This window comes from Penicillium roqueforti (genome assembly GCF_015533775.1).
Source record: "Penicillium roqueforti strain LCP96 04111 chromosome Unknown scaffold_30, whole genome shotgun sequence".
Lineage (NCBI taxonomy): Eukaryota > Fungi > Ascomycota > Eurotiomycetes > Eurotiales > Aspergillaceae > Penicillium > Penicillium roqueforti.
Genome location: NW_024067594.1, coordinates 52575 through 80257, shown reverse-complemented (window position 1 = coordinate 80257; position 27683 = coordinate 52575). Strand labels below are relative to the sequence as shown.

The 27683-nt window shown below is 51.5% G+C and overlaps 11 protein-coding genes across 11 annotated transcripts; 8 read left to right on the top strand and 3 right to left on the bottom strand.

Annotated features, from left to right (window-relative positions):
• Positions 1–644: 644 nt before the first annotated feature.
• LCP9604111_8192 (uncharacterized protein) lies at positions 645–2652 on the top strand (the record flags this gene model as incomplete). Its single annotated transcript, XM_039076308.1, has 3 exons — positions 645–680; positions 758–1018; positions 1075–2652. 3 exons carry the CDS (start codon positions 645–647, stop codon positions 2650–2652), a joined length of 1875 nt encoding a protein of 624 aa, XP_038925771.1.
• Positions 2653–3297: 645 nt separating this feature from the next.
• Positions 3298–4575, top strand: LCP9604111_8191 (Eisosome component PIL1/LSP1 family protein; the record flags this gene model as incomplete). The annotated part of the gene is made up of 4 exons (XM_039076307.1): positions 3298–3302; positions 3505–3513; positions 3563–4064; positions 4141–4575. 4 exons carry the CDS (start codon positions 3298–3300, stop codon positions 4573–4575), a joined length of 951 nt encoding a protein of 316 aa, XP_038925770.1.
• Positions 4576–5034: 459 nt separating this feature from the next.
• On the top strand, positions 5035–6390 carry pre2 (proteasome core particle subunit beta 5; the record flags this gene model as incomplete). The annotated part of the gene is made up of 6 exons (XM_039076306.1): positions 5035–5166; positions 5362–5469; positions 5547–5702; positions 5775–5823; positions 5889–5998; positions 6055–6390. The coding sequence occupies 6 exons, from the start codon at positions 5035–5037 to the stop codon at positions 6388–6390; spliced, it is 891 nt and encodes a 296-aa protein (XP_038925769.1).
• Positions 6391–6576: 186 nt separating this feature from the next.
• On the bottom strand, positions 6577–7647 carry LCP9604111_8189 (fungal specific transcription factor domain-containing protein; the record flags this gene model as incomplete). The annotated part of the gene is made up of 1 exon (XM_039076304.1): positions 6577–7647. The coding sequence occupies one exon, from the start codon at positions 7645–7647 to the stop codon at positions 6577–6579; it is 1071 nt and encodes a 356-aa protein (XP_038925768.1).
• Positions 7648–9010: 1363 nt separating this feature from the next.
• On the bottom strand, positions 9011–10270 carry LCP9604111_8188 (uncharacterized protein; the record flags this gene model as incomplete). The annotated part of the gene is made up of 3 exons (XM_039076303.1): positions 9011–9276; positions 9351–9908; positions 9970–10270. 3 exons carry the CDS (start codon positions 10268–10270, stop codon positions 9011–9013), a joined length of 1125 nt encoding a protein of 374 aa, XP_038925767.1.
• A 379-nt stretch (positions 10271–10649) lies between these two features.
• LCP9604111_8187 (uncharacterized protein) lies at positions 10650–11120 on the top strand (the record flags this gene model as incomplete). Its single annotated transcript, XM_039076302.1, has 1 exon — positions 10650–11120. The coding sequence occupies one exon, from the start codon at positions 10650–10652 to the stop codon at positions 11118–11120; it is 471 nt and encodes a 156-aa protein (XP_038925766.1).
• A 764-nt stretch (positions 11121–11884) lies between these two features.
• LCP9604111_8186 (glycoside hydrolase family 71 protein) lies at positions 11885–15292 on the top strand (the record flags this gene model as incomplete). The annotated part of the gene is made up of 3 exons (XM_039076301.1): positions 11885–11977; positions 12027–14100; positions 14154–15292. The coding sequence occupies 3 exons, from the start codon at positions 11885–11887 to the stop codon at positions 15290–15292; spliced, it is 3306 nt and encodes a 1101-aa protein (XP_038925765.1).
• Positions 15293–16600: 1308 nt separating this feature from the next.
• LCP9604111_8185 (F-box domain protein) lies at positions 16601–20048 on the top strand (the record flags this gene model as incomplete). The annotated part of the gene is made up of 3 exons (XM_039076300.1): positions 16601–17978; positions 18999–19714; positions 19767–20048. The coding sequence occupies 3 exons, from the start codon at positions 16601–16603 to the stop codon at positions 20046–20048; spliced, it is 2376 nt and encodes a 791-aa protein (XP_038925764.1).
• A 340-nt stretch (positions 20049–20388) lies between these two features.
• LCP9604111_8184 (glycoside hydrolase family 31 protein) lies at positions 20389–22803 on the top strand (the record flags this gene model as incomplete). The annotated part of the gene is made up of 1 exon (XM_039076299.1): positions 20389–22803. The coding sequence occupies one exon, from the start codon at positions 20389–20391 to the stop codon at positions 22801–22803; it is 2415 nt and encodes an 804-aa protein (XP_038925763.1).
• Positions 22804–23071: 268 nt separating this feature from the next.
• Positions 23072–24808, bottom strand: LCP9604111_8183 (glycoside hydrolase family 13 protein; the record flags this gene model as incomplete). Its single annotated transcript, XM_039076298.1, has 1 exon — positions 23072–24808. One exon carries the CDS (start codon positions 24806–24808, stop codon positions 23072–23074), a length of 1737 nt encoding a protein of 578 aa, XP_038925762.1.
• A 952-nt stretch (positions 24809–25760) lies between these two features.
• LCP9604111_8182 (MFS maltose permease MalP) lies at positions 25761–27371 on the top strand (the record flags this gene model as incomplete). Its single annotated transcript, XM_039076297.1, has 1 exon — positions 25761–27371. The coding sequence occupies one exon, from the start codon at positions 25761–25763 to the stop codon at positions 27369–27371; it is 1611 nt and encodes a 536-aa protein (XP_038925761.1).
• Positions 27372–27683: the final 312 nt, after the last annotated feature.

The window sequence follows — 27683 nt, the reverse complement described above, 5'->3', positions numbered from 1 at the left end:
ATGCATCTATTGGTCATTTGGACAGGCGAATGAGATTTCGAGGTGGAGAATTGGAAACTGGAGAAAATGCGGAGGAATTGGCAAAGCTTAGGAGAGCCGCTTTGGTCTGATAGGCCGAGGTCGGGGAGCAGTCGGTGTACTCCGACAGTCTATATGTTGTGCTAGTTATCTCTTTCAAGATGAAAGTACCTTGATATTGACTGAGGTTATCTATGTGGCTATTTAATAGAACAGAATTCTCATGCTGTAGGTAGAAAAAAATGCTAGTTTGTCCAAGTGTGCGGAGTATAGATCTACACCATACTTGCCAACATCCCTTGAAATCTCTTATATAACCATTTATTCATCATGTTTGTCTATTTATAAACTACATGAATAATGAATAGTGAGTCTTTCAAATTGGAAAAACGTAACTAGTTAACTATAAAAACTGATGCCTGTAAATCCAGGTGTTCTGCATATCAGGTCAGTACCGGGGACCGTATCAAAAATCTCCCGCGTACTGTCGCGTTCATGAAACAACTCCATCCTTCATTGCTCTTGCCTTATCTACCTTCATCGCATTACAATTCCGCACTTGATTCAAATCTAATTTACACGTGTCTTCCCAAAGCGGATTGCAAATTGGCAATCAAGCGCGCAATATGGATGACCCGGCCACACGCATCCCGGGGCAGCTGGTAAGACCCCAACAGCTCCCGTGTCAATTGCCCTATGCTCTGTAACCCCCCCACTAACATTGTCGCAATTATGATAGCTCCCCCACATGCACCTGGTTTCGCGCAACCGATACCCTAGCATGCACATGATGCCATCCGAGACCGCCGTCGAGTATTTGACGAGTGCACCCCGGATCTGCCAATCCCAGCCAATGCATTGGACATTCCTCGATGGTCCCCCGGATGGGACTGTTATGCTTACATGGCAGCCACAAAACCATCTAGGCAATAATTTTGCTAGTGATGGCTATGTCTGGGCCGACCAGGAACAGGCCTTTACCTTTGAATCTCGCGGCTATGTATGCGAGGCTTCCCCTGCTCCATGTGGATTCCATTCTAATGCTTAAGGACACAGACCGTCGAGATGTACCTTCACCGAAGTGGTTTCCACCCTCCCAATGAGCCCGTGGCAACACATTGCCGCAAGCGCTACCGTATCACCTCGTCCAAAGTACCAAACGCTCCCCAGCCCGACCCATCCCTGTGGATTGTGCACTACACCCGTGCGGCGCCTCAGGACCATGCCCCCGCAAATCGCATTCAAGTTACACCCCAGGTCCAGGGCATGATGGGCCAGCGCCGTTTCCTCCAGAGCCAAGGACAATTGGCCCGCAAGGACTTTTTGCTTCATGATCGCAACAGTTGGCCGGTTATCAACTTCCCGCAGATGGCTCCCCAGAACTTTGGGCAACCCGGTGCTTACCCAGCCGCTGTGCCTCGTGGACCTGGTTTCTATGCCCCCCAGGGTCATCCAGGTGCAGTTCCGCCGAATGTGCCCGTAGCCAAAGGACCGCGCGGGCACCGTGCGCCGTCGGCTGCCCTCGCTTCTACAACAGCCGATTTTGCTGTTGAAGATGAGGACGTCTCCAGTGGTGACGCTATGGATCTTTTGACGCCCCGCGATGTCAGCAAGATGCGATACCAGCAGCATCACGAGTGGATGGAGGAAATCTTCGCGTCACCATACAGTATCTCACAAATCACACCGGTTTCTTTGGGTCTAGGCCGAAAGGGAGAGCTCGAGTCTCTGACTGCGGGCTTCTTCGATGCTCCGGTCGGAACCTCTGGCGGAGACGGCCAGGAGGCGGGCGACGCCCCGCAGGCTAACAAGATGGAGCCGGCTAAGGCAGAGGAGTTCGCCGAGCGGGTTTCTAAAAAGGTAGCGAACATGACCGCCGAGATCGAAAACTTGAAGAAACAGCATGCTCGCCGGATGCAACGTTTCAACCGAACCTCATTGCTCAAGGATGCCGAGTTGCGCCTCCGAGAGTCTGCTGCTGACCCAACTGAAACGGGCCCAGAGATTTGGAGACTGGAGGGCCGAGTGGTCATTCCAACAGAGGACGAAACCCCTCAATTGGATTACATTGAAGATAAAGCCAAGTACAGGGTTGATGAGGTAATCCGGGAAGTTGAGACTTCCTGGAATAAGCAAATCGTCGCGGAGCCCAAGGTATCCTGTGTCGAGAAGGGTGGTTTATTGGAGAAGATTGAACCCGAACACAAAGACGAGCCTGACTCATTTACAAATGATATGGTCATGGACGATGATTCTTCCCACCTACTCAACCAATTTGGCAGCCCGGGCGTTGGTGTAGGCGCAGTCTCAGGCGTTTCTGTCAATGGACAACCAATCCACGGCGCTGATATGTCCGGTGATGTTGACATGGATTTGGGCGACCAGCTCCACGCTGGTACTAATGGCCAGGCTAACGACTGGGTAATGGTGAGCAATGACAGCAAAGACCATGGCCCAGTCGGTGGAGACTTCGACTTTACCAACATCGACAGTGCCGGAGATGCGTTGGCAGCTTACAGCGAGCAGAACGATGGGCTTGACTTGCCAGACCTGGAGAATTCGGCGTTCGGCGACGCGTTCCATGCATCTGACAATGAACATTCGCACAACCCCGATGCGGACGACATTTCCTAGTCTGCTCCGAAATTTTTCATATGAAAGTGTGTTTCTTTAACGAATAATTCTGCGGATCAGTCATTCTAGTCTGTTTCAGGTGTTGCGGCTTGCTGTTCGGGAGTCTGGATTTATGCAGGATGCTTTAGCTGGTTGTGTACCATAGGATTGGCCGAGGGAATTCTCTGCTTCCTCTGGCTTCTTTTTTTTTGTTGCCTCGAATTGAGAGGATAGAGAGTGGGATCTCCTATGAATTTAATCCCTATTTTTCATCTATCTTCCAATGTAGGTTTCATCGAATGAGATATTTCCCAACTAGGAAGGTAACAGTTGTCCACGGGTGTCCACGAATATTCAGAATCTGGAACTAAGGGACGCCTACCTTCTCTATGATTATATACTTATGTACCTATGAAGTGCATGAAACCTTGGATATAGTATCATAATTAGCTAATAGTCTAGGACTGGTACAGCTAGCTGCTAGTGTGTACTCTGATATCGGGAAGCCGAGAGTGGAAAATGGCCCTGAACCTTTCACGAGACAGGCTTCAAAATTGAAAGACCATCACCACTCACGCATAATACAACGTCAACCTTGAAATATCCGCAATCGGAAAGGTGATGGCATGTATGAACTGCTCCATCGACTTCCGCCCTTGCCCGTTCATGACGTCAGTCACCGGGACTGCACTTCCTCTGAGAAAGAAAAGAGAAGCCTTGGAAGCGAATAGGGTTCGTCACCATCGTCATCTATAGGAAGGTGCTACCGACTTAACATTAACCTCTCCCATGTTCAGTTTTCTCGGTTTCTCATCTTAACATATCTCCCCCCATAACCCTAACTTGTATTGATTGACTATATCTACATACAAGAAACAAGATGTATGTATTCTACATTCTCAATCCTCACTGTGACTAAAAGGAAGCCTAGGAACCGCAACCTTTCATTCCGATCACGCAGGGAGCCCCCTCGACAGCGGTTCGGAATTTCCACCTTCCGTGGAATGCAAGCGCCGGAATTGAGCCGCAAGATGACCAAGCTGATCAAGAGCGAGAACACTGCCATTGGTGCCCACGAATCTGCCGGCCGCGAGCGCACCTCGATTGCCGCCCAGCTCTCTGAATGGGGAGAGGCGACTGAAGACGACAATGTCTCCGACATATCCGACAAGCTCGGCGTCATGCTCGCTGAGATCGGCGAGCAGGAAGACAGCTTTGCGCAGAATCTCGAGGACTACCGTAGTATCCTGAAGCAGATTCGCAACATGGAGGCCTCGGTGCAGCCATCGCGCGAGCAGCGCCAGAAGGTCACTGACGAGATTGCCAAGCTTAAGTACAAGGATCCTTCGAGCCCGCGTCTGGTCACGTTGGAGCATGAGCTTGTCCGGGCTGAGGCTCAGAACTTGGTTGCTGAGGCGCAGCTGTCTAACATCGTATGTTTTGATTCTGACTTCGTTCTGTTCTTGTGGTGAAGATAGTTTTGAACTTGCTAACATTCATCTCCTGCAGACTCGCCAAAAGCTGAAGGAGGCTTATGATATCCATCTGACGGCTGTGATTGAGCGCGCCGAGAAGCAGACTATTCTAGCTCGCCATGCTCGTCGTCTGCTGAACTACATTGATGACACTCCGGTTGTTCCCGGCGATGCCCGCCAGGCGTATGACCACGAGCCTTTGGCACGCCAGATCCTCGAGGATGCCGAGAATGATCTCCGTGGATGGGAATCCAGCGTTGAGCCTCTCATCACCGTCACGGGCCGGGAAACTCCGGTTCATGCCAACGGAAATGATGCCAACGGTACCAGTGTCAATGAACGCGATGATGTGTCGGATGGCCAGTCGGATGTTCTCGATCATGTCTCTGTGGCTGAGGGTTTCACCGAGCCAGTGGGAAGCGGTGCGCTGCCCGCGAGGATGGTGGTGATTGAGCCTTCGCCTGCGTGATCGTTTCAATTCTTCTCAGAGATTCAGTGGTCTCCTTTTTAGTTCAATGCGGACATACTTCAGCTGTTATGTGTAAATTCGGTTCTTCGCCTCAGATTGGGCACCAAGACTTGCTGGTGTTTTTGGGAAAGGCGTTGGCTGGCACTGCACATGGGGGTCTATACTCAGGAAATATGCAAATTGTGTATTGTAAAGTTTAATTCTCTAATTCTCTAATTCATTACTTCGTTTGTTTTGTTCTTTATTCTCTTTCTCCCAATATCTTTCAAAGATGATATGAAATGAACATGGCGATTTGTAGTAGAGCATGCACGTGACCACAGGCGCCAGAGTGACGCGGAAACCCCGAGCTCCAGCGGAGCTTCAACCATCACCGACTATCTCACCAGAATCCCTTTCACGTCCTTCTAGCATCTTTTTTTCTAATTTTCTCCTTATTTCCTCTTCCTTCAGAACACAATGGATAAGCTTGTTGCCCAATACTCGCGCCCTCCCCATCAGAATGAGTTGTACTCAGAGCAAGAGCAGCAGGACCTCACTGCGAGCGTCCCTCCACTCTCGCTGAAGTTCAGCCTCCCTCCTGTCGACAACGTGAGTTCCTGATGAATACTATGGGAGATTCTCTTGCGACTGGATGATGGCGGTTTGGTCGGGGATGTACATCTATCCTGACGTCAACCTAAGCTGCGCCGTCATCACAGCTATGTCTAAGAGAATCGCTAGCCAGAAACTATACATGATTGAAAAAAGCGAAATAATGGACTGACGTTCATTTCTTATATCTAGCACTCTGCTTTCCTGCGTGCGATGACCGATGACCACTCCAATCCCAGCTGTCCTATCAAGCTCGCCCACGGCACAACAACCTTGGCCTTCCGGTTCCAGGGCGGTATCGTACGTTTTCCTATATTTCGGTTACACCATGGGTTTCTTAATTTTGGAGCATTTTGCTGATTGAAATATTGGGTTAGATCGTCTGTACCGATTCACGAGCGACAGCCGGCAACTGGATTGCCAGTCAGACAGTCAAAAAGGTCATTCCTGTATCGCGGTTGAGTCGGGGTGAGGACAAGAAGACGAACGAGCCGACGCCAGGTCTTCTGGGAACGATGGCCGGTGGTGCAGCCGTAAGTTGGCCGCAAGCTAATGGGTGATGGCGTGATGGATGTTGGTTGCTGATGGTTGTCGCAAATTGCTAGGATTGCCAATATTGGTTGCGTTATTTGAGTCAGCAGTGCACTCTGCATGGTAAGTCAGCTCGATTCTTGATATTTTCAGGCATGGAAGGACATGGCTGATGAATTTCTATCTAGAAATCCGACACAAGCGCCGTATCACTGTTGCGGCCGCATCCAAGATCCTTGCCAACCTCACTTACGCCTACAAGGGATACGGACTTAGCATGGGAACTATGTTAGCAGGAGTATGTCCTATACACCATTCATAGCCATGAGATTCGGAACTGACAATGATCTCTAGATGACACCCCAAGAAGGGCCCGCCCTTTACTACATCGACTCTGACGGCACCCGCCTCGCCGGTAACCTTTTCTGTGTTGGATCTGGTCAGACTTTCGCTTATGGTGTGCTGGACGCCGAGTACAAGTACGAGCTGACTGTGGAGGACGCATTGAACCTCGGCCGCCGGGCCATTCTGGCTGCCATGCACCGTGATGCCTACTCCGGTGGTTTCATTAACCTGTACCACGTCAAGGAAGAGGGATGGGTGCACCATGGATTCGACGACATGAACCCTATCTTCTGGGAGACAAAGCTCCAGAAGGGCGAGTTCTCCAACGTGACATCTACGTTGTAAATGGGTCTAGAGGAATGAATGTTTCTGTTTAATATTGATATCGATATGCCATTGAATTATGCTTAGGTTTCAACCAACTTGTGTGCTAGGTTCAATCAGATGGAAGGCAATAGCTCCATCTCCCTATAGTAGTCACCTGTCTTTACAAGGTTCTCCTGGCCTGCTTCACAGAATATCGGTTCCCAACTAAACAGCTAGTTGCATAGCCACCTCAATATGTGGAAACCTCCCTCTAATCAATCTAAACTTATCCAACAGAATATCCTTCGGCATAACCTGCAAATTATGAAAAGAAAGCACAACCCCCTGCATAAAAACAATATCATCAATGCGACTCGTCGTCTCCTCTTCAGTCGCCTGCGGCACATGAATCACCACATCCGCAATAGTATTAACAATCTCCAACAACTTGCTAATCATCGACGAGCCATGCACCCGAATCGTATTCTGCGAGATCTTCGTCAAAAACTGCCTGAGCTGACTCGACAACCTCAACGGCATCTCCAGCTCTAACGACGGACACGACGCATGCGAACTAAGCAAACAATTCGACATGGCCAACTGCCACAACAGCGTCCGCATCCACTGCCGCGTAACCACCAAATCCGCCTGCTGCAGCTCCGACAGCGCCGAAACCTCCACCTCCCACACCGCATCATCCAACTCGCGGTGTTTCCGCTCCACCCACGACGCAGTGACCTGCGTGCGGTCCCCAATCCACAGACTCATAAACGACGCATCCAGCATGCAGAACGTCTTGATCACCTGCGTCCAGCCGAGCTGGATATCCGCGCCCACGAACGCGTCTTCTTCCGGGTACTGGGTGTGCGGGGGCAGTGTCACCGGGGAGAAATTCACGATGGATAGGAATCGCTCGTGGATGAAGCATTGCCAGTACAGTCGTTGGCGGCGGGCTCGCTCAGCCGTGCTGAGGCTGGCATTGACGGTTTTGTCGCTGATGCGGAGCATCTGGATCATGCTGATTGCTTCGCGTAGGTGGAAGAAGCCTAGATCGTAGTGGCCTAGGCTCATGGCGCACATCTGGATGAAGATGCATGTGGTGGCGCGTAGGATTGACGGCCGGAAGCCTATTACTAGTGGTTCTTGGGTTTCCACGGACTGGCGCATTAGGTCTGTTATTTGTGTTGAGGTTGGTTGGGGGCTGGATTTGGTGGTGCATTGAAAGGACCGCGTGACATCCAGGGTTACTGCGGTGAAGGCGTAGATGAAGGCTGCGTGCTCTCTTTCCGTGTCCATTTTTGTGATTGATGTGCGCACTTCTGTCTCGGTGATTATTGGGCTGAATGGGTATACATAGGACATGTATGCTGGGAGTAGGCTTTCGAAGTATGAGCTTGGTAGTTGGATTGAGGCTGTAGGTGCTGGTGGAGAGAGATGTGGTGTCAAAGTGGTGGGTTTGGTGTTGGTGTTTTTATATTTCGAGATGACAGCTCCTCGACGTAGTGAATGTTTTCTTGATCGCAATAAACGGTTTTCTGTGTAGGTGCACTGGAGATCCAGGTGCTCGCACTGCTGGCATCTTTGCTGGCCATTACAACGAACTTTGCGGCGATTACACGGGTCACATGCTTTTGGCACTCGTGGCTGAGAAGTTGGACTAGCCATTTTTTTCTTTGGCTCTCAAGAGCAAGTGTCGGAGGTAGATGTCTAGTCGGAACATGTACTTCTTCTCCCCGCGTTCGATGTTGGTGGCTTGGCACTTAAGACTCTTTCAGCGTAGCGTCACGGGGTTATTCTCCGCATATATGTACCGGATAATTCCAATGAGTATCTATTTGTGAGTACATCTGCGCTTCATCGATATCGCAAAGCAAGCTACCGACCATTTAACCTCACGGGTCACCCTCCCACATGCTGTGTATATATGTATAGCAGGGGAAAAGGAAAATACCAAAAAAACAAAAACATACAACAGTGAGGATTCGCTGGTGGTCACCCACCCAACTACTAACACACCGGCGTGTGGCTTGAGTACGGCTGAGCGGACGGGAAGCCCTGTTTTCCACACCCTATGGTCGTATGTACCAGTTTACGTATCAGAAAGGATTAACCAACTATAGGATAGTTAGTTTATAATCAACTAGAAGAGGTGGGTGCACAATCGACAGGGTGAGAATCGAGCTCCATAGAATCCCATGTTTGAGAAGTTGTAACAAGAATGTACCCCTTTGGTCGGTAGCTATGACAAGTATGTCCTTTAAGCCTAGCGAGGCCATATACCTCGTTCGACATTTAGTATACCATCCTTCTGCCTCAATAACTACTTGCACACGTCACGGCATATAACCAGTAAAGTACTCAAGACGATTCTTCCTTTTTGACAGCTGGTATAATAGTAGGAGGGGGCCACTTAAGAGCACCCACTGTACATACGTCGATGGAGACTCAGAAATTTCACGTGACTCTCAGTCTGTATTCAACTGCCAATAGCACAGTTTGAAAACGATACCACGATGTCGTCCAAAAGTACCGTGCGACTGATGTCGCCAACGTCGAGTACGCTGCGACGGACCTTTACCTTGGCGTCATCAATTATTTCTACTATTCTGCGGCTATGCCAATATACATACAACTCGATTGATAGATCGAAAGATCCACCTCAGGGGATCTGCACCATCTGCGACACCCCAGAGTGAAAGCTCCACCGTTGTGAATTGTCTCCATTCGACCACGTGGTCTGCATGAAATACCAATATCCCACACTGAAGAACACGTATGACTCGGGGTTGTGCCGAATGGCATCCGCCCTGGTCATCCCATATATACTGGTTGGCAAAATTTCGATTTCATCGTACTTATCCTTGTAGGCTTCAGTTATGATTTCGTCGGGGTTCTCAAGCAGTAGTTGCTGACGGACCCAAAGGTCTTGATGCGAGAAAGCATTAGCTAGCGAGCCATATAGCATCAAGGTGATTCAATCCCGTGAAGGTTGCACTTACACGTAACGTCAGGGGTGGGATCATTGCCCAGAACCAGGTGAAACAATTCATGGTAGAGCGTTGCGCTGCGCGGAAGGACGTCCGTCAGTTTCCTCCCTCCCCTCTGCCCGACAAGAGGACTCTTGGACCCAAGCTTCACGCTATATCCCGGCTCGCTAAAGGACCCTTGACACAAGGTGATCGTGGGCGGCGTGGTCATATGCTGCGTGGTGCCCATGTTGGCACCGCGCGCCACGGTGCAGAAGGTTTGCCCATCATAGTCATCGTCTACGAGGTACTGGCCCAGGTCGGCGGACCAGTAAGGGATTCGCTCGTTCTTGATCCAAATCATCTGGTCCTCGTCATAGTCCCAGAAAAGGTGCCTGTACTGATCGCAGTTTTCGATCGCGAGGAGATGCTGTTGCCCATTGTCGTCCATTGTCCAGATGTCGTTGCCTTCTATGTCCCGGGCAATGTCTGTCCGTGCACGCTTCTTGAGCCAGTTGTCGTTGCAGTACAAGCGTGGTGTGTTATCAAGTGTCGTTCCCGAGAGGAAGTTGGACACTTTCTGTAGAGAACCTGGAAGCAGACCCTGTTAGCCATAGCCATCCTCAACCGGAGATTTGGTGGAGTCTTGTACCTTTGATAAGCGCAAGCGCTGTCGCATCATTCTCTCCAACACCAAAGTACGCCCGGAGGTATCGCTTGGCGACATCGTGCTGGGCAGCAGAGGAATCCTGCGCATGCGTGATGGCCTGCAATCCGGCGGTAGCTAGGTCTTTGCTTTCTTGCAAATACTGCGCGAGCAATGTCGATCTTTCGCTACAGCCACCTGCTTCATCGTTATCGAGATTGACTTTGAACAATGAGCCGATTGTCTGGCCCGCAGCAAGGGACGCCGCGGAAAGCAGCCCGCACACGACAATTGGCTTGAGCTGCATCTTGGATTTGGTCTTCCTATCTCCGGAAAATGCAACAGCAGCGAGGAAGAAGATTTTGACCTGACCAAGTGATCTTTCTGTTCTGGTTGCCCCTGAAAGCCGGCGGAAGCATCCATATCCACTAGTCGCCGAGGCGAGACTGCGCGAGATTAGTAGTAAATTGCATACAACATACTAGTCTACCACATGCAGTGGTATCTGCAAGCTAATAGGGCCCCACAAATGGGGTCTATGTCCACAACATCAGAGCTGCCTCGGCAACGAACCAGGGTCACTATCCCTATCTATATGATCCATATCTACCGGACCATTTGCCATCTCCTATGGAGTGATAATTGGTACTCCTCAAACGCCGCTTCTCTCTGCCACTAGGACCAGAATGCCTTCCATGCACCCCCTTTCCCTCCTCACCGCCATCTTGGCCTCGGCGCTGGCCGAGTCCTCTTCGTCCTCCTGCTGGGACACCATGCACAACTCGACCCTCGCGGTCTTCAGCAGCGCCCCTATCGCCTTCAGTCTCGACCGTGCTACCGCGTTGCAGTGCCAAGCGTGGTGCGGGCAAGTCTCCAACTGCCAGGCATGGGTGTTTGTCGACCAATTGCTGCAATGCGACCTCCACCGCGCGGCCCCGGTGAACGTTCTTCCCGAGACCAACGGATTCGTCTTCGGTGGCTGTGACCCTTCCGGCGCGGTCCTGGATTTGCCAAGACTAATATACGCCGAGACTATGGTCGAGGGCGCAGCCTCGACTCCCACTACCCAGGCTAGTGCGATTTCACTCGCCAGCAGCTCGAGTGGTGCTACCCCGGAGAAGACTCACGGGGTGCCCGAGTCGGTATGTCTCTGTTAGCTTCCCAGCTGTGACCCAACGGTTGACTGACTCCTGTTTTTTTTTCTCGATTCTAGATTCATCCGAAGGTGAGGCGCCATGGCCACTCGCGCCATTCGCGAAATCACTGGCACTAAGCCAGGCGGACGACAGCCCAGAGGCTCAGGGGCGTGATTGGAGATACGGATACCGTGTGGGGCCCATGTCATGCGGGACGTACGGAAAGTGTGGTTTGCATGGAGAAGTATGTTAAGCGAGGTGGTATTTGGGGGCTAGTTTTTGTTCCAGTAAAACCCTTGGCAACTTTAGCGTATCAGTTGAATATCCGTACCGAGGTACTCTCCATTGAAGACCCACACTGCTTGAGAAACCGTAGATATGGGCTCGAACAATCGCCTGTCATTCTTGGAAATCGGGGATAGATAACCCCCAATGCCGGCGAACGGTGATTCAGGGACACATGGGTGGATACTGAGGGGCACCGGCGTCGGCCGGATGAACAGGGTCTTTCCAGATAGGTATCAACTCCGGAGACTAGCCCTAGTACATACTCCACACCGGTATCTATACCATCAGTAGCGTCGTCGATGGTCAAATTGCTGTTCCACGGACGTAATCGTCCCGGATTCAGGGGGGATTCAATATAGCGGGCTCATTCGAAACCTGGATACCGGCAGAAAGATCCAGATCAGGCCCCAGAATGGGCTGCCATATATACAAGAAGAGAAGCTCGCCAAATTTTGACTTCTTCCCCCTGTTCTCATTCTTGTTTAGCGCCCTCCGCCATGGTCTCCTTGCTGGCTTGGGCCACGGTGCTGCTGCTCGCCTGCCGAGTGCAGCTGCAAGTACAGGCAGCGGCCGTCTTCGCGCACTTTATGGTTGGCACTCCGCCGTATTCTCTGTCGTCTGTTCTCGCTGACCGTGCAGGTCACAAACACGGCCAACTATACTTCTAATGACTGGGAGAACGATATTCTTCTGGCGCAGGATGCGCACATCGACGCATTCGCCCTCAACATGGCGTATGCCGACTCGACCAACACGGGTGCCCTCGCTGCCGCGTTTTCGGCTGCCGATAGTCTCGGCTTCAAGCTCTTTTTCTCCTTTGACTACGCAGGTAACGGCGACTGGCCTAAAGCCGACGTGATCACCCTCATTCAGCAGTACAGTGCTCACTCGTCCTACTACTTCTATAAGGGACAGGCCTTTGTCTCGACGTTCGAAGGCCCTGGACGCGCCGACGACTGGCCCGAGATCAAGGCGGTCACCGGCTGCTTCTTCATCCCCAGTTGGTCCTCGCTCGGAGCCAAGCCTGCCGTGGCGACGGGGGTCGTGGATGGTCTGTTCAGCTGGGCGGGCTGGCCCTGGGGCCCCCAGGACGCGGACACCTACGTGGACGCCTCGTATCTCCAGTATCTGGAGTCGCTGCCGTACATGATGCCGGTCTCGCCGTGGTTCTTCACCAACCTTCCCGGGTACAAAAAAAACTGGATGTGGCGCGGGGACCACCTGTGGCATGATCGATGGCAGCAGGTCCTATACATTCAACCGGAGTTTGTCGAGATCATCTCGTGGAACGACTACGGTGAGTCGCACTACATCGGCCCGCTGTACGACCAGGCCATGGAAGCGTTTGAGGTCGGCGAGGCCCCCTTCAACTACGCGACAGAAATGCCCCACGACGGCTGGCGGGCAACGATCCCCTTCTGGGCCGATATGTATAAGGATGGAACGGCCGAGGTGACTGAGGAGACGATTATCGCCTGGTATCGGCTTACCCCCGGCGCGGCCTGTGACAGCGGCGGCACAAGCGGCAATACGGCCTCCCAGCTGCAGGTTGAGTTCCCCCCGGCGGAGATAGCCCAGGACCGTATCTTCTTCTCCGCAGTGTTGGGCTCGTTCTCGGGCGCCGTAGTGTCGATTGGAGACTGGACCCAGACGGTTGGGTGGTTCGATGTGCCGGATGATGATGTCGGGGTATACTACGGCGATGTAGCCATTGGCGCCCATCGGGGTCCGGTGACTGTGTCTTTGATGCGTGATAATGTGATTATTGCGACGATTGAGGGCAAGGCCATCTCGTCGACCTGTGAACATGGAGTTCAGAATTGGAATGCCTGGGTTGGAAGTACGTCTACCGGGGAGACCGTGTCGGCACGACCGACCCGTCTTCTGTCAGAGCAGGTCTGCATGAACGGTACCGGCGCGAATAATTTTGCCGGACTGTGTGGGTTTGCCTGCCGATACGGATACTGTCCTCTGGGCGCCTGTACCTGCACGCGAATGGGCATCGGGTACGAGCCGCCCAACTCCACGGGTGTCCTCGGATACCCGATTGTGGGCGAAGGCGCGAGTTACAGCGGACTGTGCTCGTTTGACTGCAACCTGGGCTTCTGCCCCGAGAGTGCCTGCGGCACTGTGGAGGTCCCGCTCAGCACGCCGACAGTCTCGCCGTTCCTGCCCCCCGCCTGTGTGTCCGGTTCGGGTGAGGGCAACCTAGCTGGGCTGTGCGACTTTGGCTGTGCCCATGGCTTCTGCCCCATGAACGCGTGCACCTGCACGGGGCAGGGGGCGCTAAATGTCATGGATCCGACAAGCGAGACCGTTGGGACCGCCGCACCGGGAGTAGACGCTACCGTCTACGGTCCTCTGTGCGAGTACACTTGTCAACGCGGATACTGTCCCGAAGGCGCCTGTATCGTCGCCGAGGACTCGGACTCGGGCTCGGGGTCCGGGGATGGACCAGGCGATGGCGAGGTCTACATTGCCCCGTCGATCTGGAATATGCCCTCGCCGGTCGTGCAATGTGAGCCTCCGTGCTCGCTGATCATGCCTCCGCTGCAGCTGGCCAGCCCTTCTGTAATATCCATCCCTCCCTGGGAGAGCCCCGTCGAGCAGAGTTACTTGACGACCAGAACGACTACCTATGACGACGGAGTCGTCGAAACATACAATGGCTATGCGGTTGCCACCACCACCATTACCATATCCTTTCCCCCTTGTACGTGTTGAGCCCTCCTCCCCAATCCACCCTCACTGACAGTCCATCATCAGCGGTCGTCACCGAGATCCCCGTATGGGGAGTGACCATCAATGCCAGCCAGGCTCAGCCAACCGAGTTGGAAATGACGAGGAGCATCACCCTGCCCTATATGGTATGGTCGCTTCCCCCGTTCGATGAAGACCCCAACGCGACAAGCATGACGGGGACGGTCCTTCCGCCCCCATATCCATGGTCCCAGGCCAGCAAGGACTCCGAGCTCAATACCGCGACCACCACCTGGTCGTCCGGCAGTGCGACTCCCACGGCAGATAGGGGTAACCCGGACGTCGGCGTCTCGTGTAAGCCATTCTGCCACCTGTGTCTCTTGTGCCGCCCAGACTGGAGCGGGGGCGGCGGCGGGGGCTCCGACGATGGCAGCAACAGCAACAGCAACAGCAACAGCAACGAGGACGAGTGCAGCACGCGAGAGGCGGAGATTTGCTCTACCGTGTGTGTGGCCGGGTCCGGGTGCGAGTTCGACTGCTCCACGACCACCGGCTGTTCCGTCACGGCCTCGGCCACCAGCACCGTGGGCACGCCCGCGCCCGCCGTGGCCATCACGCTGGAGCAATGGCCTGAAGCCACCGAGGAGCCCGATGCAGAGGTGACCAGCATCGCTCGGTCGCTCGACTCCCGGCTCTCCGCCCTGTATGGAGACCTCACCGTCCTAACGGGATACGAGGATGGAGCCGCCACGGCCACGGCCACCAGCACCAGTCGCGCGACCACGACGACCAGCGCCCCCCCGGACCTCCCAACCTCACTTTCCGACCTCCAGTTCGTGATCTTCCTGCGCAAACCCGCCGACTCCCTGGACTCCTGGACCTGGTCCGGCTACCTCCTCCCGACGTACTACGACGAGGAGTACGTGTGCAACAACGCGTACGAGGTTGTCACGAGCACCGATAATATCCCAAATCAAACGGATGAGGACTCCGACTACGGATACCCGATGTATCTGGGTCCGTTTGCCGCGCAGGATTTGAACTGTGGGTATGTGTCCCAAGGCCTGACGCCGGGCGACGTGCACTGCGGCACTCAGGTACTGACGTGCCTCGAGCTTGATGCGCTGCATGCTCTGGGGTATCCGGGGTATACTTGTGGGAATACGGAGTTTTACATGCAGGCTTGGTGCCCGATGGCAGACTAAGGCCGGTGGTTGTGTACCATAAGACTGAATATTATTGCGTACGAGAATCGGCGTCGTCATGTAATGTGGTTTACCCCATCAGCTTTTCGTGCCATGGAGTTGGTTTTCCCGCAGAAAATATCCCAAAGCGGTAACTTTCTGCCCTGGTGGATCCAACTTCTTCTGTGCGGTCCAATATTATTGGCATCCACGAATATGAAGCATTTGGCACCATACAAATTTAATTATCTCAACTTTTTCAGGTGGTTTACTGGCTCTCTCCGTCATGCATGATGCATGAAGCAATTTGAATTAATTCTACCACCACCAATAATAAACACGGTTTAATTCCAAAACAGTCATTTAGATACTATATGGTAGAGAGTAGCCAATTGATTAAGGGCATTGTTGCTTATGCCCCCCCCCCTTGGATGCTCACACCCTCCCCTGCCTTAAATTTCAGTACCGCCTTCCTGATCGGGTACCACTCAGAATACTTTATTTTTTCTGCCATGTATTCTGCCTACTTCTGGTTTATATAGTAAAAAGACATGCATTTTGATTAGAAAAAATCGTATATTCAACCTGATTTCTATAGAATTCAACCCCTTGCTGGATGAGCAGTTGATATAGGATGTGACAGAAGTGACTTAATTTTGGTAGGGGTTTACATACAAACCATAGGTACCTGCTGTCTTGCTACTATCATATATGCCGTTTAGAACAAAAGCGGTATACAAATTAGGAGGCGGTGAGGAGAGCGGTAGGCAGAAGCAAGTATCGAGGTAAGTGCTTAACCAAATTAGGAAGGCGGTACTGAAAATTCAGGCAGGGGGGTGGGGGTGAGCAACAATTCCCTTGATTAAATGCGACCGGCAATTCATCATAATTGTAGTAAAATAGAATTAAAAATTCTTTATTGTTGGTGGTGGTGGTACCATTTGAATTACATACTCCATGGTGATGGCTTTATATTCATATATGACGGAGAGAGCTAGTAAAGCACCTGAAAAAGTTGAGATGATTAAATTTGCATGGTGCCAAAAGCTTCATGATCATCATAGGGCCTGGTTAATCCGTCCCGGCATCATTTAGATAACTACCTAAAAGCGGTCTAAGATAAGGCCAAAATCCAGGCATCAAGGCCCAATCTGCTGTCGGAGCGAGAAATACACCAGTTATTCTTACTGAGAAGGTGTGCACCTTTTTGGCCTAGTGGTAACGTGGCCTGTTTTTCTCCGACATCTGGTGAAAACGACCCCTCTTTCCTGCCGCCCCGAGTAAAGTACCAACAACCTATGTCGGTCAAAGCGAATATTTCAAGACAGAATGAGCACCATCGAGCAGTGTCCTGCTGAGACAATTGATAATATCGTCTCGTTTCTCAACTTGCGCGATATTTGCAATCTCCGCCTCACGAGCCGCGGTCTGGCACTCAGGGTCTTCGGAGCCCCGTCTTTCGGATCCCACCTAGAGCAAAGACAGGTCGACGTTACGGAGCGCAGCCTCCGGGCCGTAGCCGAGGCAACAGCAAAGCCCGGCCGACTAGGTTGCTTCATTAGCGACTTGGTACTGGTCGGCGTGGTGAACAACACTAAATTCCTCACGCAAGAGGTCAAGTATACTACAGGGGACGCAGGACATCGCGCAAAGCAGCAGCAGGACCTCGAGATCCTGACTCGACGGCAAACAGAGTATGAAACCCTACATGCGTCTCGCGGTGATATTCTCCTGCTGAGTCAGATATTCCGCAACCTCATGGCCCATGGTAGGCGCCGGGGTCTCCGCTCCTTATCCCTGACAGTCGTGGTGTATCGCGAGGACGCGCAGACGAGACTGCTCCCCAAAGACGGGTTCGGCTGGACCCTGATCTGGCAGGCTGCCGCCGACACGTTCCTTACGGCGCTGGCGGCATTCGCGGCAAGTGGGATCGCGGTACAGCGGCTCGACGTCTACAACAGTATAGAGCGGTGCAGCCTAGCGTGTAACGAGCCTAGTGCCGTGAACTTTGAATACAATATGCTAGCGACGTCACTCGCGTCGCTGAAAACACTCGCCGTAAGCTTTTCGGATCGGGTTATCAATGAAAGGACAGAGGATCTCGGCCTAACAGGCGACCCATCGGACACGTGGGACGAGCATTTGGAAGATGAGTTGAGGGAACGTGAAGATATAGAGAATGAGGTGTATCAGGATTCGACGTTTACTGGCCTCCCCGCCCTGGTACAACGCTGCCGGGGGCTCGAGAGTCTAGAACTCCATCATTATCAACTTAAGGATCTGATCCTCTCGGAAGAGGATCTGATCTTCTCGGGACTCAACCGGTACCGTGAACGATTCTTCCCGTACATAGCCGAGATGATCCCGCTACCTCCCTTGAAGCGCGTCGTTCTCCGCGGATTACGGGTGAGATCAGCAGATATACTAGCCTTTATACAGAGGCTACAGCCAACTTTAAGAGAGCTATCGCTGCAGCACGTGATTCTCCTCGACGGGGCAAAGTTCGAAACTATCTTCGGCTACTGCATATCTGAGGAGGCTGGCTTGGAGCGGTTGTACTTGGACCATTTGCTGGAGCCAGTAGTGATGGCTAGTGGCGCGTACAACTACCGTCGACTGGTCTACTTTACCGGGGAACCTAACCAGGAGCCTAAGCTCCGGCGCAGGGACCTCCCACACCGCGGTAGTAACACAGTGGATAGGATAGGTGCAGCACAAATCAGGCGGCCTATTCCGTACTTCTCAGTCTCTGTCCCAATGAGAGAAAGGGGCAATAGGCTTGGCGCCCATTATCCGCACAGCAGGCCTTACTTGTCTCTATGTCTTTACGGGCAGCGGGATTATGGACCCCCATGAGTCGGTACAGTGATGTGGCATGTGTATATATAGTATAGCTTAGATAGTCGATTGTTTTGATAGAGCACTTCAGGGCAGTATCAATCTCAGCGAGGGCTACAAGGATATAGGATTGTTTCTCAGTGGTTTACTATAGAGGTTTAGAAGTAGACTATAGACGTACTAAGTCAGCGCCACGGGAAGTGTCTTTCCTTTAAAACTGGGCAGTTTCACATAAGCTTAAGGGGGCGAAGCATGGGAATGGCTTTGTCAGGCCCGTTGGTGGGCGGTGATGGCGGTGAGGGAGTTCGGTGCTCAAATCCCCACTGGACATACGTCGATGGAGACTCAGAAAATTTCCCGTGAGTTTCAGTCTGTATTCAACTGCCGATGGCACAGTTTGAAGACGATACCACGATGTCGTCCAAAAAAGTACCGTGCGACTCATGTCGCCAACGTCGAGTACGCTGCGACGGACTTTTACCTTGCGGCTTCTGCCAGCGGACCCAGCTTACCTGCAGACGTGAATACGTCCGGAAAAAGCGCGGTCCGAAACATGGCAGTGGAAAGAAGATAGAAGCACTAAGGGCTGCTCAATCACATGTCAAGGAATATAATAATAGCGCCTGCCAACCAGTGGAGGATCTCCTATCTCCAGATCATTTGCCACGGCTGATGAGACGCTGTGTCGACGTCTATCTACGTCAGATGTACCCGATCATGCCTCTTTTCAGACCATCTATTCTAATCGAATGGCTCAATCGACCGATGGAACCAAATGAGCAAACTATGTTATTTGCGCTATGCGCATTGGTCACCGCGTTTATGTGCGGTCGCAGCGAATCCATTATCGGGTGCGGAGAATGGGCATCAGTCGCGCATCGGTTGATAGAAAAGAGCAATTCGGTGCGGTCTGAATATAACTTCGTCGGGGACAGCACTGTTTTGACGCTTCTAGCATCTTTCTTTATCGGAGTTACGCACTTTGAATTGCATAATGCTCGACAAAGTTGGTTCTACCTCCGCGAAGCTATAACCTTGGCGCAGGCACTTGGCTTGCACACGGACGAGTTCTACCGTGGCATGGATTATATAAGCGCTCTGTACTGCCGTCGAATTTACAACATTCTGTTCGTCACGGAGAGATCTTTCGCAGTAGCAAGACATAAACCGGTCCTTCTACCTCGCCCGTTGCTTTTTCCTGCTCCCGGGCCGAACGATCAACTAGAGGGCCTAGAAGAACAGCCAGAAATTGACATCGGATTCCGCCAGCTTGTGCACGTTTATTCGCAGATCGATGTCAACTTTTTGGACTTCTGGAGTGAAAAGGAGACAATCGGCACAACCCATTCGACATGGAACCTTTTTTGCTTAAAGTTGCTTCCGGACTGCGTCGTGATGTCTGACGCTCATAAAGCTGATATCTTTGTGACCCAGCACTGGCTTGACCTGGTTCTATGGAGAGCGGCCCTTCGGCAGGGGTTACTTTCTACCAAGGCGGGATCACGGTCTAGGACGTTTTCTTATCCACAGGATATTGCGTTATCCTTACTACAGACATTGACATCGCTCTCTAAAGAGTCAGTGGCAGTACATGGACTAGGGATTGTATGTGTCACAACCTGTTTCTACATTCGCCTGAGCTAACCGTACGTACCAGTTCGAAAAAATATACGACGTAGGCAACACTCTGGCTGACTTCATGCATTGCTCAAGAAATTTGACAGGCTGGACAGAGGCAATGTCACAGAACATGGACCGACTAGACTCAATTCAAAAACAGCTCTCTCTAAGTCCAAACTCCCACGATAAATTCGCCCTGTCTCTAGGAGGACGATTGGCTGAGTATTCTATTTTCTTTGGTAGCCCTTTTACCATGTATAATTTGGTCATTAGAGACGAAGATGTGGAAGACCAACGGGATGCATACACCCTGGAATGAAATATTTATAGTCATGTGTATTTAATGTGAATACGGTCATCTTAATTGTGGATTATGTACAAACATGTCTGATCCCAAAATTCTCAGTTAGTAACAACCAAATTGTTGTCATAACTAACTACTTGCGGCGAAACCTTCGCTGAAATTCTCGGAGAGATCCCGGGGAATTGTTGGCAGATCACCCCGGATCGTCGAGCCAATCGCTGAATTGCTCGCTGAATCTCTCGCTGAATTAAGTCTCTCGGAAATTTAGACCAGGAATTTGATATCAAATTATAAATATCCTTCCAGAGTGTGTCCAAAAAAACTGCATGCCGAATCCATGCCGAACAGTTGAATCATGGCCTTTCCGACTAATTCTGTCGCCAACCCTCGGGCCGTCATTTCTGGTCCGAAATATCGCTTTACCATTCTGACCGATTTCTTGATTCGGTACGAGTGGGCTTCTGATGGATGTTTCGAAGACCGAGCGTCAACTTTCGCCATCAACCGGCACTTTCCGACGCCCCAATTCCGCGTCGTCGACAACGATGGTAATCTCGAGATCATCGCCGACAATTTCCACCTATGTTACGATAAGCAACGATTCTCCCCTGCTGGACTGAACGTCCATTTCAACTTCAAATATACCAACTGGGGGGCTCCATGGCAGTATGGACTCGATGAGGAGCTCAATTTGGGAGGCACAGCTCGGACCCTTGATCTTTGCGATGGCCGTTGCGATATGGGAAAAGGAGTGATTTCCAAAGCAGGATATGCGGCCCTCGATGACTCAACATCTATGCTCTTCGATGGAGACTTTGTGGCGGGTCGGAAACCGGGTGATCGTATCGATGGATACCTTTTCTGCTACGGTCATGACTACAAAGCGGCGATGAAAGCATTCTACTCAGTGTCCGGCAAGCAGCCCATATTACCCCGATATGCTCTAGGCAACTGGTGGAGCCGATACTATGCCTATCACCAAGACGGGTATGTTCAACTCATGGATGAGTTCCGTGCACGCGATATTCCCATGTCAGTTGCTGTGGTCGACATGGACTGGCATCTCGTATCAGACCCTTCTGTACCCCATGCCGGATGGACCGGCTATACCTGGGATAAGAAACTCTTCCCAAATCCCAAGCAGTTCCGACGTGATCTGCACGAGAGACATCTCAAGATCACCCTGAATGATCATCCTCACAATGGAATTCATTCCCATGAAGATGCATACAAGGAAATGGCCAAAGCTCTGGGTCACGATACCGGGGAAAAGAGGCCAATTATTTTCGATCCCTCTAACCCCAAGTTCATGAAAGCGTACTTCGAGATCCTGCATCGTAATCTGGAGAATACCGCATGCGATTTCTGGTGGATTGACTGGCAGCAAGGCCCGTACTCCAAAGTTCCTGGCCTCGATCCCCTTTGGCTTCTGAACCATTTCCACTATCTCGATCATGGACGAGATGGCAACACCACTCCCCTTATCTTTTCCCGGTACGCCGGGCCTGGAAGCCAGCGATACCCAGTGGGATTCTCGGGCGATACAGTGGTCACCTGGGATTCGTTGGCCTTCCAACCGGAGTTCACCGCAACAGCGTCGAATGTAGGTTACGGGTGGTGGAGCCATGATATTGGCGGCCATATCTTTGGAGGCAGAGACGACGAACTCGTTACTCGATGGGTCCAGCTCGGTGTCTTTTCGCCCATTTTCCGTCTGCATTCTTCTGATTCGAAGTGGAATTCTAAAGAGCCGTGGATGTATCGCTCGGAGTACAAGAAGGTCATGTCTAGCTTTATGAGGTTGCGACATCGACTGGTACCATTCCTGTATACATGCAACGTTGTCGGTTCTATCGAGAATGAGCCTTTAGTGCAGCCGATGTACTGGATGTTTCCGGACTCTGATCAGGCGTACGTGTTTCCCAATCAGTATATCTTTGGCTCGAAACTCTTGATTGCTCCTATTGTCGATCCTCGGGACAAGACGACAAACTTGGGGGCTGTCAAAGCATGGCTGCCACCCGGTCCCCGGTTTGTTGACATATTTACTGGCCAATTGTATGACGCAGACCGGGAGATCACATTTTACCGGAGACTGGAAGAATACCCTGTTCTGAGCCGTGAAGGAACTATCATTCCTATGGATGCCAGCCCAGCGCCCGGAAACGGTTGCTTGAATGTGGAAGCGTTCGAGTTTCTTGTTGTCATCGGCAACGATGCTGAAGCCATTGTTTTGGAAGATTTTGAAGACGATGCACCCAATTCGACGGCAGGCCAGGGGCAACGGAAATTTGCTGTCCACTTCAACCAGGCTGACGGAAAGCTGACCGCCGAATCAATCGACCGGCCCTCGAAATTCCGATTTGTGTCGTTGACGTCCATTCCGGACAACTTGAAAATTTACTGTGACGGCATCGACCGGACGAAAGAGGTTAAAGTGTCCGTCGAGGAGGGCTGCCAGGCCCCTGGTCTCGTCATTGAATGCTCATTCTCCAAAATTGGTCACTGCATCACTATTGAACTCGGTCCTAATCCTCAGCTCAGCGTGATGAATCCGATGCGCCGTCTCGAGCCTCTGATTATGGACTATCAATGTGAGTTCGAGATTAAAGACAAGTTGTGGAAAGTCGTGGCAGACCACATGAAACGTGTTAACGCTATGATTGGCACGCTGCTATCGCTTGGGTACGATGACTCTATCGTCGGTCCTGTGTTTGAGCAGCTGTTGGCAGATAGTCGGCTATGTTCGCCTTTTGCTAAGCGGACGTAGGCCGACGGATCAGCTGTATGCACCTCAAAGGGTCTTAAGTGTATTTTGACTAAGAAGTTCAATTTATGATGCACGTTTTATCCTCAGTGTAATGCTTGTATTTTCTACAACAGGATAGACTGACGAGTAAGATCATGGTGTCTACGCAGAAAACTGATAGAAAGATCTGTTTAAAGCAATCAATGAAGTATATTTGATTGCAATCTGCCATGATGATGTCCTCTAAGCAATCTAAGTACGAGTATCTAAAGAGTAATATATCCCAGCCCTAAACCAAAAAGACTCTTCCCTCAAACGCATGCAAGTCCTCATTGTGCCCATCTACATTGCTAGCCAACAATTTCCAATTTTCGCTCTTCACGGAATCAGGTTTCTCAAACTTCTGTGTTGTATTTGAGAAGTTGAGAACAACCAAAATGGTCTGGTTGTGATTTGTCTTAGTATAGGTGAAGACACTCTGATTTGGCTCGTCGAGGATCTCAAACTCTCCAAAGACCAGGAGATCGGCATACTCTTTTCGCAGCTGATTCATCTGTTTCCAGAAGGAAAGAACAGAAGATGAGTCTTTCTCCTGGAGCTTCACATTGATCTCAGGGTAATTGTCATGCGGGCGCATCCACGGCTTTGCCGATGAGGCCGGTGAAAAGCCAGCATTGGCATCAGCACTCCACTGCATGGGGAGTCTGGAATGATCTCTCGCCAAATACTGCAGAGCATCCATCGCCTTGCTTAACTCGGCTGGGTCTTTGCCGGATTTTTCGCTTATCATCCGATAATAGTTGATGCTATCTATGTCTTTGTATTCGTCAATCGTCCACTCTCGAGGCGCGTTCACCATTCCAATCTCCTGGCCCTGGTAGATAAACTGCGTGCCGGAGAGAGTGCTTTGCATCATAGCAAGCATCTTTGCAGACCGAACCCTCAACTCGGGTGTCTTGTCAGAGCCGAACCGACTCACAGACCGGCCCTGGTCGTGATTTTCCATGAACACTGTGGTCCATGCATCAGTGCCCTTGATGATATCTTGTGTATTTTTCACGGCGGCTTTTAGTTCTCGTAGATTCCAGCCCGGAAAATTGGTCTGGAACTTATAGTCCTTGCCCTGGCCGAGGTCCACGATGTCGAATTGGAAGACCATGCTCAGCTGCTTCTCTGCCGCTGAGACATAGCTCAGAACCCCTTCCAAGGTATGCGTGTTTGGCAATTCACCAACGGTCATTGCATCGTATTTGGAAAGCACGTCGTTCATCTCGCGCATGTACTCGTGGATGCGAGGACCGTTGCAGAACAGCGAGAAAGCCGGTTGTGTGTCGGACTTTGGATCAAGGATTGGAGCATTGGGATAGTCGGGGTGCTTGCTGTACATGTTGACCGTATCGACGCGGAAGCCATCCACGCCCTTCTGCAGCCAGAACTCCATCGCATCCTCGTAGACTGCCTTGCGAGTCTCGGGGTTCTCCCAATTGAGATCGGGCTGCTCAACACAGAACAGATGGAGATAGTATTCTTCTGTTGTCTCGTCCCACTCCCACGCACTGCCACCGAAAATGCTGCGCCAGTTATTTGGCGGCTGACGATTTCCGTTCGCGTCGTATTTAGCTGGCTTCCAGATGTACCAGTCGCGCTTGGGGTTTGTCTTTGAAGAGCGGGACTCCTTGAACCATTTGTGCTGGTCTGATGTGTGATTCACGACTAAGTCCAGGATAATCCGAAGTCCTCGCTTGTGGCATGCGTCAATGAGGGTATCCATGTCCTGGACAGTACCGTATGGGCCATATACGCTTTTGTAGTCGGCAACATCATAGCCCATGTCAATCTGCGGGCTGTCGTACATGGGACACAGCCAAATTACATCCACACCAAGGCTTGTGATATAATCGAGCGATGAGATAATCCCTGGGATGTCGCCAATGCCATCGCCATTAGAATCTTTGAAGCTGGCGGGGTAGATTTGGTAGATGATGGAGTTTTTCCACCACTTTTCGGCCACTATAGAGGGAGACATGGTGAATTTCAGGGATTTAAATGCAAGGAATGGTGATAGAAAAAGAAATATAGGTCCAAAATACGAAAAACTGGAGAGGCTATATATACGTGTCTAAAGCATTCGATTTTTGATTGTCATTGCACTTCCTGCTCGACTATGGAGTCTCCGATATCACGTAGGGAGGGCCATTGCTCTCATTGACTCGATGTCGGGCCGACGATCATTTCAGCAGAATCATGTGCCCCTCATCTGCCTGCGGGTCTTTCTGTGCTGAATGAGGGTTGGTGGTGTTTCAGTATGGTAGAGATTCCCACTTAATTCCACGATCCGGAAAGCATACCGAGCTCTCCAACCGCCTGACCATATCAGATGCCGAGATTGTCCATGCCGATTCGTCTCTTCTTTCTGGGCCTAACTCACAATGCGTTAGTTCATTGCAAAAATGAGGGGAAAAAGAAGTATGTCGGGCCGACATCTCACCAATGATCCCGTGATATCCCCCAGCCCTATCTAACCGGATCGGGAAAAGCAACAGCCCTGAAAGGGCCATAAGAAACACGCAAGACAAGGCTGGATGAAAGGAGCCAATGCGGAGTAAATTGACAGGACTAAATGCCTCTTCATCCCTGCACGGCCCGACATCAGGCCAATCACGACTCTCCCAGAAAATCCGGGGATAGTGGGCCAAACCGTACCCCATGCTGGTGCAGAGAAACCGGGGAAAGTCTGCACGCGCCACAACTACCGCATGTCAAATGGATTAAGCAAGGATTAAGCTCGACGGACGAATGGGCCAATGGAACGGTCCCTTCGTCGCTCGTTATGGACTACCGTCGACGACCATTAGCAGCACAGTTTTGCATATAAATGCCCAACGATGCCCGCATGGAATACTTCTTCTATCCAGTCCTGTCCACCTTGAACAGAAACCTGGAATCATACTCAGAGCTTCTATTGGCACATCTCAGCAATGGCTTCTGAAAAGCAAGCCACCGATCATGTCGAGACATATACAGATGTCAAGCCGGGCTACACAGACCTCCAAACCAGCACCGAAGCCCACGCCGCCATCGAAAAAGAACACAAAATGACCGCCATGGAAGCCCTGCGACTCTACTCCAAAGCTGTAGCCTGGTCCCTCCTCCTCTCCTGCGCCATCATCATGGAAGGCTACGACGTGGTCCTGATCGGCTCATTCTTCGCCTTCCCAGCCTTCAACCTGAAATACGGCGAACTCATGTCGGACGGCAAGTACGGCCTCGCTGCCTCCTGGCAAGCCAGTCTGACCAACGCGATGAGCTGCGGCCAGATCGTAGGCCTCTTTGTGAACGGCATCGTCTCCGAGCGCTACGGCTACCGCAAAACCCTAATGGCCTGTCTAGCCACTACCGTCGGCTTCATCTTCATCCTCTTCTTCGCACCAAACGTCCAGACTCTCGTCGCCGGCGAACTGCTCATGGGAATCCCCCTCGGCGTCTACCAGACCCTGACAGTCACATACGCATCAGAGGTATGCCCCGTCGCACTACGCGCCTACCTAACTACCTACGTCAATCTGTGCTGGGTATTCGGGCAGCTGATCGCTTCAGGCGTGCTAAGGGGTCTTGTCGCACACACCGACCAGTGGGCGTACCGCATCCCCTTCGCCATCCAGTGGGTATGGCCGGTGCCAATCTTCATCGGGGTGTACCTGGCGCCCGAGAGTCCATGGTGGCTTGTGCGGAAAGACAGACGCGAAGACGCCATCAAGTCCGTGAAGCGGCTCACGCGCGCAGACCCCAATTTCAGCGCAGAGGAAACTGTCTCGATGATTGTGTATACGAATGCCATGGAGCAGCACGCTGAGACTGGCGCCTCGTATATTGACTGCTTTAAGGGGACCGATCTGCGACGCACGGAGATCGCGTGCTGTGTGTGGGCGGTGCAGAGTCTATGCGGCAGTGGTCTGATGGGATACTCGACTGTCTTCTACCAGCGTGCTGGGCTGGCGGACGAGCAGTCATTTACCATGTCGCTGGCGCAGTATGCGATTGGGGTTGTTGGGACGTTTAGCTCGTGGCTATTTATGACGTACTTTGGTCGGCGCACGCTCTATGTGGGTGGCCTGGCTATACTGGCGGTTATCCTGTTTGTGATTGGGTTTGCGTCTGTTGCGCCGGCGACTACGTCACTCTCGTGGGCGACGGGGTCTATGCTGCTTGTGTATACGTTCGTCTATGATTCGACTATCGGGCCGGTGTGTTTCTCGCTGGTTTCGGAGATGCCGTCGTCCAGACTTCGGACGAAGACTGTTGTCCTGGCGAGGAATGCGTATAACGTGCTTAATCTGGTGACCGGGATTATTATTCCCTATATGCTGAATGTGGATGCGTGGAATTGGAGGGGGAAGTCTGGGTTTTTCTGGGGTGGACTGTGCATTCTCTGTCTTGTTTGGTCGTTCTTCAGACTTCCTGAGCCCAAGGGGCGCTCTTATGCTGAGTTGGATGTTCTATTTGAGAACAAGGTGCGCACAAGGGAGTTCCCGTCTGCGAAGACGGGTTTGGTGCAGAGTGAGCTCGAGGGGACGAAAGGCTCTGTTTGAGGCTAATATCTGAGAGAAGTATTGGAAGCATATTGACATGTAGTATCGTTAGTGAAATGAAATCTCATCTTGTTGTAACCAACTCCTGAGATCTTTGAACGCCTTGGTCGAGAATATTATAACTAGAAGCCCATTTACGAAGACGTTTTCTTTCAAAACTTCTAATTCTGCTAGGAAATGCTGTTCGTACATAAAAGAATATTTGCAATCAAAAAGAAGAAGACGAGAAGCAGATGAGTATAATCATTAAACCAGGTATACGCCACCTATGACATTGAAACAAGGAAACAAATTTTTGAGATCCGAGTCAGA